The sequence below is a fragment of the Antrostomus carolinensis genome, unplaced genomic scaffold (genome assembly GCF_000700745.2).
Source record: "Antrostomus carolinensis isolate BGI_N321 unplaced genomic scaffold, ASM70074v2 scaffold11757, whole genome shotgun sequence".
In the NCBI taxonomy this organism is placed as follows: domain Eukaryota; kingdom Metazoa; phylum Chordata; class Aves; order Caprimulgiformes; family Caprimulgidae; genus Antrostomus; species Antrostomus carolinensis.
Genome location: NW_010326715.1, coordinates 12,445 through 21,594, shown reverse-complemented (window position 1 = coordinate 21,594; position 9,150 = coordinate 12,445). Strand labels below are relative to the sequence as shown.

Here is a 9,150-nt window from a genome sequence, read left to right as displayed (position 1 = left end):
TCTGGTCTCTCTGTTGGTCATTACACTATTTGCACGTGAGTTAAGGTGGGATGAAGCATTGTCTCTGGTGGGCAGACACCAGTGACAGAGCTCATTGCACTCATGAAGGTCTTTTCCAACCTAAACGGTCCTAAGGATCCCTCAAAACCTCTCGGAGAACTGAGCAACTGGGGCAGGCTCAGGTGCTCCATCACTGCAGCTGTTATCCTGGCTACAAGCCGGGCAAAGTTTAACACCAAATCTCCCCAAATCCACCAAAAGTTTAAAGTTTAACACCAAATCCTCTATAAAATGACTTAAGGAAAAGATAAAGTATAATAAAATGTCATAATAATTGTACAGAACCATAAATTGTTTTCATTATCCTGGTGATGATTTTTGAGTATCATTTGCTTCCATGGATTTCAAGTTCAGACAGTTAAAATTTAATGCAAAAATGTATTAACCAGCACGATGGAGCTAGAGCATATTAACTGGATTCTTCCTTAAGTCTACTTGAGTTTTCTTCTTTTAAAAAAAAAGGCAGCAAACCCTAAAATGGTTACACATCAACTGCTTCCAAGTTTGCTAAGACATAAATGGGTGACCTGTTAACTCACTGCTCATCTTACAGTTCATGAGATCAAAGGGCCGTTGCAAAGCCCCTCTCAAAGGCACAAGTCATTCTCCCCATGAATCCAGGAAGGAAGTCCAACACACTTTAGTAGGGAAGGTAAAAAACCCCCCTTCCCATTTGGAAGGACAACACAGTAGTTTTTCCCTTTGTATATTAAATCAACAAACTTGAAGGAACAAAATGGAGGAACAATTAATCAGGAGAGCCAAAAAGAGTAATAGTCAAAGGAATGTTACTCTTTTTTAAGCAAAAATCCAGGACATACATATCAAATGTCAAGAAAATGGGTGTGTTATGCGGTCAGATGTGGAGAGAATCACATGGCTTCAAAGTGTTTGTGTGTAACTAACTTGAACATCTAATTTTCAAGTTATGATTCAGGAGCTGATATATCTCTATGGGAGATATATCTGATCTCTCTGATAGGGGATATATATCTCTATAGGAGATATATCTATATAGCAACATAGGTGACAGAAGACGTTGGGGAGCCATTCCTATTCTGAGTGACTGAATTCCTAGGACACAGAATGTCACGGAGCAGAGTGTGGGCAGCAGCCAAACACCAGTTACCATAAGCTAATGTGATTAAGGTAAAATGAGAGGAGAGTATTGCATCAGTGCATGATCATGTTCTAAATAGATGTAATTTATAGAGTACATCACAGACAGTACGCAATGTTGCAGTGCGCGGTTAGTTTTCTGTTATGGAAAGGGATCTATTTATACCAGCAGTGTGACAAAGTTCTCTGAACTTAATAATGTCTGTGGGTACGGGGAGAGAAGTATTGCACAGTCTGCGAGCTCCATCCCCGTTATTAAGTGTTGCCTTTGGTGTCTGTGTGAAACTGCAGGGCCAGCTGATGCCTGCAGTGTTAAGAAGGTGCTTGCATCAGAATGGTTTCTTAGAATTAGACTTTTGAAGTATCACGTCGGCCTAATAGACTTTTGTGTAACGTGATGTAATACATTTCCCATGTGGGACGTATAGACTTGCTTAAGCATGAAACCATGAACAAGGACACACATTTCCCATGTCTATGATGTGTGTGACAAAGCAGTATTGTATGTGACCAGGATTCAGAGGACAAAAAAGCAGAGGGGGGAAATCTATAGTAATGAGTTTGCTGTTTCGGGCAAGGCCAGCCCAAGCGATATGTTTGTTTTCACTGACTCTAAACCATCATCAAGTGTCAGCACTAACCCGTCTGCTCGCTGTAGCTAAGGCCAGCTTTCCCGGTAGACTTCTTTAGCAGCACTTTATTCCAGATGATATACTGTTTGCCTATCTAAATGTTTCAAACAGATCTGAATCAATGGAGTGAACTGTAACAGATTGTCTCTTTGCTCATGTGGCCACTGCATTTTCTGATCTGGTTCTACTAATCGTAAGATTGGGTGTCTTGTGATGTCCAAGCACCATCTAAGTAGAATAGCAGAGGCAGGAAACCACAGCTAGTAAGCACAGGAAGGTTTCCTTAGCTGTGTGTCAGTCAATATTCAATAAATATTTACAGATTAAGGAAAGACAGGGAACAAAGGGCCTTTTTTTGCAATGTAATTTGAAAAGAGAGGTAGTATTTTCCTGAAAACATTTTGGGAAGCTGTCCTTCAAGTGCCAATTCCCAGTGGTCAGGCGAGGTGTGTGAGTCAACCCACTGCTCCAATGACTGACAGGGATCCTCTTGTCTAGTGCTGTGTGTATTTCTGTCTGAAGCATCCCACTGCTGTAACTAATCAGCCCAGATTCTTGAAATACGCACAAAAGTAGAAGTAAAGCTCCCAGCAAATGGCAACCACATTCCATTGCTTTATGTCAAAGTGAAATTAAGTACTGTCTCTGATTTTATGTTTGCTGCTTCACATCTGGAGAAAAGTTTGCAGGTGCAAAACCTTGTGTGGTTTTTCCAGTTTTAGGGTAGTGATTTAATAAAAGGTATTTTCTTTCCTTCCTTTCCTTAACTTCTTGTAGCTTCATTTTCAGCTCTATAATTTATTGCTTAGCCGTTCATTTTGAAAGAATAACCCTAACTTGTTTTTGTCAAGGTCATACAAGGTGACAATGAGAGTCACACTGGGTACCCGTACCTGAGAGAACAGGGAGGTACCTGGGACAGTCTTGAAATTCTTGCCAGCCAACCTGCTGCTCCTAAAAAGCTGCAGTATCCTGTTTCCCTGAGCTGCAAGAGTTGGTAACAGCATCGTACGTCGAACGAGTAGAAGGAAGTGTCCTCTGGCGAGCACCAGTGACAACTTCTGCAAGAAAAAGGAAATGGCTCCGTAAAGCTGTGTGAGACTCCAGATGAGCAAAATCCCAGTGGCACGTCATAGCAACTTTGCTATAAATTTTACTGATCAGTTAAATAATCATACTATTCATAAAGTCACACTAGATAATAAAATGCATAGCGCTGCCACTTTGAGTTGTGGACTTGTATTAAGACAACAGAGAGTACATAAAGACAACTGAGAGGACAGCAAACTGTTTCCTACAAAGCTTTGGTGAGGTGGCTGAGCATTCTTCCATCTAAAGAGATTCTTTTCCTGTGGAATTTGAATGATTAATTGTAATATAGGTGCTATTTCTAATGGAGGATTTTTATTTTTTTCTACAATAATAATTGCAGTAGCAAAAACAACTTGTCAAAGTGGTTTTTCTTTTCACTTTACAGTAGTGAAGCGCCTTGTTATATCTTCTTCCAAATATAATTATTCTTGAGAACGTGAAGCAGTGATACAAAGGCAAACATATTGATTTGGATTTTAATGCTGTGTGCGTTTTTTCTGTTCCCACTAATTTACAGAATGATATTATTAGAGGGCTACAAGTGTTCTTCCAAACATTTGCACAAAGTTGAAAATCTGGAGGAAGTAGACTGCACAGAAATCTGGTATTACAAGCATAGCAGCATGTTCACCTTGAAGACAAATTTTCCTTAGTGCTAGTACTTCAAACTGTCTTCTAAAATCCAGTCTGCTGGAATCCAGTGATTTGTTCTTGAAAACTGACTTTCACCTCAAAATTTTGTGTCTCAGGAGCCAGTTCAAATGGAGACTTTGGGGAGGGACTTTTTATAAGGGCAGTTAATGACAGAACAAGGGGAAATGGCTTTAAACTGGAAGAGGGGAGATGGAGATGAAATATTGGGAAGAAATTCTTTGGTGTGAGGGTGGTCAGACACTGGCCCAGGCTGCCCAGAGAAGCTGTGGCTGCTCCTCCCTGGAAGTGTTTGTGGCCAGGCTGGATGAGGCTTTGAGCAACCTGGTCTAGTGGAAGGTGTCCCTGCTGATGGCAGGGGGGTTGGAACTGGATGAGCTGTAAGGTCCCTTCCAACCCAGACCAGTCTGTGATTCTATGATTCCCTATGGAAAGCCAATAAAGTTTCCAGCCAGGTAGCCCCCTTGTTGTTTTTGATAGCTAACAGAATGGGAACAAAGTGAATCACATAATCTAAAATGATGTTTTCTTTAGGACTAAGGAGCCTAGCAAGAAGCACATGGGCAATCAGAAGTTGTTTTTCCCAGAGCCACTTAAAGCCTGGATGCATCTATCTACAGTTGGAAGTGAAAAGTCATGTATTCCTCCAATTTGCAAGGAAATTAAAATGTAAAACTGTTTTTTTTGATACGTGAGACCAAGCCAGAGCTTTCCATGCCCACTTGGAAGAGGTTTCTCTTAACGGGGAAAATATAAGAATAAAAACTTTTAGAGCTGATGGGAGGAAAGGTGAGAGCTGCGCTACCCTTTGGCAGATCAGCTGGGGAGCACTTCACTGGGCATCGGGAGACCATGAAGAGCTGCTAGTATGTTTTCAACCGCTTCCTCTGTCACCATGTAGGTGGCCTTGTCTGTTTTAATGCCCAGGTGAGGTGTTATAATGACATTCTTTAATTTCAACAATGTATGATCTCTGGAAGAAAGGAAAAAAAAAAAAAAGAGTTAAGTTACCTCCTGTTGTTGGTCCAAATAAAGAGGAGTCCGACTTTGCCTTTTGCATCATATTTAAATGTAAATTTAATTTAATGTAATTTTACAAGTCCCACTTACATCCATAGAATCTGATCACCTGTGTGCAAGTAATTTTGGACATTAAAAGGACATTGTAAGAGTTATTATGAGTTTATACTGTGCTCTTTTGTCCAGAAACAGACTTTTGCCATTAGGCAGCAATTTGAACTATGTCAGAAGAGAGGATTAAACCCTCCTGACCCATTGACCCTACACAATGGTCTGAGCTGGAGTTATGCGACTCAGAACAAACTCCCCCAAACCTAAAATGCAGGCAGCACAGTTACCTCCATGAGGCACCATTCCCTACTGGGGAAACAAGCCCGTGGGGAGGGAACCCTTGGGGCAATGCAACAGGTCTAAGAAGGGATGACTCCAGCAGCTTCCCCCCATTCAGGGCAGGTTGCACCTTCAGACAGAGCAATTTGTGAGTGAAGCAGAGCTGCAGCTCCCTGTGGTGATTCCCTGAGGGGGTTTAATGCTCCCCTGGCACACAAGCTCCCTCCTGCTGTTTCCTGGCGCCCAGGCTTCCCCTTCCCTGTTATCAGACCCAACATCTAGGCGGCATCCCATTGGGATTCAGGGCATCTTCACACAACCCTCCCCTCCCTCCCCTCCAGGGGCGGTGAGGCGGCTCCTGCCAGCGCTCTGCCTGCTGCAGGGACGTCCCCTGCCCACATGTGCTGGTTTCCCTCGGCCAGCACTGGGCTGGCAGCCAACACACCTGCTCACTCACTCCTCTCCCAGGGGATAAGGAGAGAATTGGAGGGGTAAGGGTAAGGAGAGTCGTAGGTTGAGAACAATTTAATAATTGAAAGAAAATAAAACTTAAAATAATAATTATAATAATAGTAATAATAAAATATACAAAGGAGTGCTACACAGTGCAATTCTCACCACCCGCTGAGCAAGCCTGGCTCGTTCTTGGATAATGATCCCGGAGGAGCGACAATCCCGAACCGAAACTGCAATCCCGGGAAAACCAGAGCCCGAGCGAAAGCCAGAGAGAGCGAGAGAGGGAGAGACCCTCATGAATCTCCTGCCCATGGGGGATAGGAGATGGAACAGCCCCTTGGCAGAGCCAAATGCCAATTAAGCTTATTAATTTAAATATTCCTTGCTCCCCAGACCTTGCACCTGCAGACCAGCAAACAACAAAATCCTTCAACTTCCAGCAACAACTGCAAACATTGGTGTGTTATCAACGTTCTTCTCATACCAAATCCCAGCTGAACCCAAACCCCAGCGCTGTTCTAGCTGCTAAAAACAAACCAGCTCTGTCCCAGCTGAAAAGCAGAACACCACTGCAGGGCTCACACATCTTTTCTGAGAAATAAGCAGAGATGGCACCTGGGCAGTGGCTCCGGGTAGGTGACATCCAAAGCTGCGGCCCTGATCACACCAGTCTGCAGAGCGGTCACCAGTGCCTCTTGGTCAACTACTGCACCTGGGTTGGAAGAAGAGTGTCTGAGTGCCATTGGCAGGTAATGATCTGAGAGTGAAAAGAGAATAGAAGGGGAGAGAGAGGAATTTTCACCAGGCCTGATCTGTCCTTGGTGGATGCAGCAGCTGCATGGTGGATGCAGCACGGTGCTGCGTGTAACACAACAGCAGCTGGCTCATATTTTTTCGTCAGGCCAGTCAATGGTTCTGGATGGTACCTCGGCTGATGTTAATGAGAGTAGCTGTGGGTTTCATCAGCTCCAGCTCCCTCTTCCCAATCAGCTTGTGTGTCTGAGGTGTCAGGCTCACCACCACCATCACAAAATCTGCCTGCTGGAGCAAGTTCTCTTTCTTTTCGCAGTAAGTGGCACCAACAGCTTGCTCCTCTTGCTCTTTCCTGGTGGGGAAAAAAAGGATCACACTGTATTGCAGGGCATCAGTCAGGAAAACATTTTCTTCAGTGATGTCACTGGTATACAAACCAAAGGATCTGATTATCACATTCAAGTAGCAAACAGGCAGCAAACAAAGGTGAATTTCATCTCAGCTGGCTGTTTAAGCCTTTCTGGAAGGCTTCAAACCCTACAGCAGGGGATGGATCGCATGCCTGCCCCTCAGCCACTGCAGCACAGGGTCCAGGGGCTTCTTTTAAAGTCTGCCAGTGTACCAAGGCTAAGCACCAGAAGAGATGGCAGCACATGGTCCATTCTCCAGGATCTGCTGCAGGATGCAGTAATCCCTCAAACCAGAGCAGTGGTATTCACCAGAACTCATCTGTGTGAGCTCTGAGGATGCCAGAGGTCTTCATCCTGTTGGCATCCTCCAGTAAGCCTGTCATTTTCTGATGAGTGGAATCAGCAAGGCAGCTCTTTGGTAGGCTCCTGGCTGCCACAGGACCTTCACAAAATCAAGTGTTCAACACAAAAAGTTACCAAAGTAGAGGGAGATTTTTAGTTTGACTTTTCACAATAAAAAAGAATACTTGCCACTTCTCCTGTTCTTTGTAAATTTAGCTGCCTGAACTTTGGAAACTAAAGAAGCAATGATAGGAGATTGTGTGTACGATCTTCTGCTCCTGATTACAAGAGAATGGCTTTTAATTATGTCCTCCCTAATCTAGAAATAAAGAAAAAAGTCACACTAAGAAAATAACTTCGGTTTAACTTTGGACCATGTGCCTCCTAAAACATGCATTTCATTGTTTTCTTTCAGCGTCCAGGTCAACAACCAGAGATTAAGTGGGTAAAGACCACAGCGGAACCGCAGCCAGTGTTGCAGCATGCAGAGCGTGTCGTGCTTCAGTACATTGAGCTTGAAGGGTAAATGTACTTTAAAATAAGTAGGTCTTGCATTTCTGTTCCACTGTGCGTTGATTACTCATCACAGCACTCTTACATAAATATTACTTTCAAGACTGAAAAACAGAGGGAGTTACAGAATCCCAGAACTGCCTCGATTGGAAAAGCCCTTTAATATAATTAAGTCCAATCATTAACCTCATACTGACAAGTCCCTGACTAACCCATGTCCCCCAGCACTATGTCTACAGGACTCTTCAATCCCTCCAGGGATGGGGACTCCACCACTGCCCTGGGCAACCCCTTCCAATGCCTCAGAACCCTTTCAGCAAAGAAATTCTCCCTCACATCCAATCTCAACTGCCCTGGGCACAACTTGAGGCCATTTCCTCTTGTCCTGTCACTGGTTACCTGGGAGAAGTTACCGACTTTCACCTCTCTCCACCCTCCTCTCAGGGAGCTGGACAGAGCCAGAAGGTCTTCCCTCAGCCTCCTTTTCTCCAGGCTCAACAACCCCAGCTCCCTCAGCCAGGAACTCAGCACACTTGTGCTCCAGACCCTTCCCCAGCTCCGTTGCCCTTCAACCATGCCCACGAGTTAGTGATGATCTGCAGGGAAAAAACGGATTTGTGCTGTATTTTATCTTTTTTTGTGATTTATGAAGAAATTCTAAAAGATCTTAAGGAGGGTGTTCACTAGTACTTTTTTAATGTGAGTTTGCTCAGCTGTTTTTATAATGATTGAAGTAACAGGAATACCAAGCAAGGATAGAAATTTCTGGCCTCATCCACCCTTGTGATTTGGTTAGGGGCTCCTTCTGCAGTCTGTGTATGGTGAATACCTCTGAAATCCAAACGTACTAGCACTGCAGCTTCTCCCTTCAGCCAGGGAGGAGTGAAGTTGTCTCATGGGTAGCTCATGGTTTAGAAAACATTCATTCTGCTTGTTGGCTGCACCTTGCCTGATTGTCACGTCCTCAGGTTGTGCAGGGGGATCTTGCTCATGTTGAAGAGTCCCTGTGCTGACTCTCATCAGATTCCCAGATACACAAATTAGGAGGGGCAGAAATAAAGGGTGGAATCCAGTTAAATACTTGGCAAAATTCCTACTGGTTTGAAGAGAAACAATGTTTTCTCAAGACAGCTCACAGGTTAATCAGTTTTCATATTGTGCCAAGTTCACGTTTCCCAGTTCTCCAGTCATTCAGAGTTTCAACAAGATCACTCTTGAACTTCAAAATACAGGGAAAAAATAAACAAAAGGTAGAGTTATGGGTCATTATAGTAAGATTTGATAAGAATTAAAAAAGTATAATCTTTATTTTCTTATTTCTGTTCCCATCTTCAGGAAACCTTGGAATTTCTAATATAAACTCTAAATAAAGTTCCCAAGTGTTTAATCACCAAGTAATTCCTTACAAGACTGATTTGAGGCAATCATTCTTTTTTTTCTTTTATTTTAATCTTGACCCTATTCCCTCATTTCTTGCTAAATACCTGACAAAACTCCTTGGAAAGGAAACACTGACTATCTAAAAGGGAGTTTCTGCTGTCATTAGCCTCTAGCCATATCTTTACCTCCGTGTCCTGTTGTGGTACAGAATGTTCATTTCAAATGCCTTGGCTCTCAAGGCAATCTTATAGCCAATGCTGCCCATGCCAATGATCCCCAGAGTAGCTCCAGTAACTTCAACTCCCAGAAAATCAGCTTCACAGTACTCCACATCTGAAGAAATTGCAACGTGATAGGCTGCAAGAAAAACACTTTGAAGTCATAAATGAATG

At 43.4% G+C, this 9,150-nt stretch overlaps 1 protein-coding gene across 1 annotated transcript in view; it reads right to left on the bottom strand.

Moving 5' to 3' along the window:
* Window positions 1-4,370: 4,370 nt before the first annotated feature.
* LOC104527859 (probable 2-ketogluconate reductase) overlaps window positions 4,371-9,150 on the bottom strand; it is a 6,837-nt gene continuing 2,057 nt past the window's right edge. The window contains exons 2-5 of the mRNA XM_010171683.1: window positions 8,944-9,115; window positions 6,287-6,465; window positions 5,976-6,072; window positions 4,371-4,527 (exon numbers count right to left, since the gene is read on the bottom strand). Of these exons, the coding sequence (XP_010169985.1) occupies window positions 4,371-4,527; window positions 5,976-6,072; window positions 6,287-6,465; window positions 8,944-9,115 (605 nt within the window). The remainder of the gene's footprint in view (window positions 4,528-5,975; window positions 6,073-6,286; window positions 6,466-8,943; window positions 9,116-9,150) is intronic.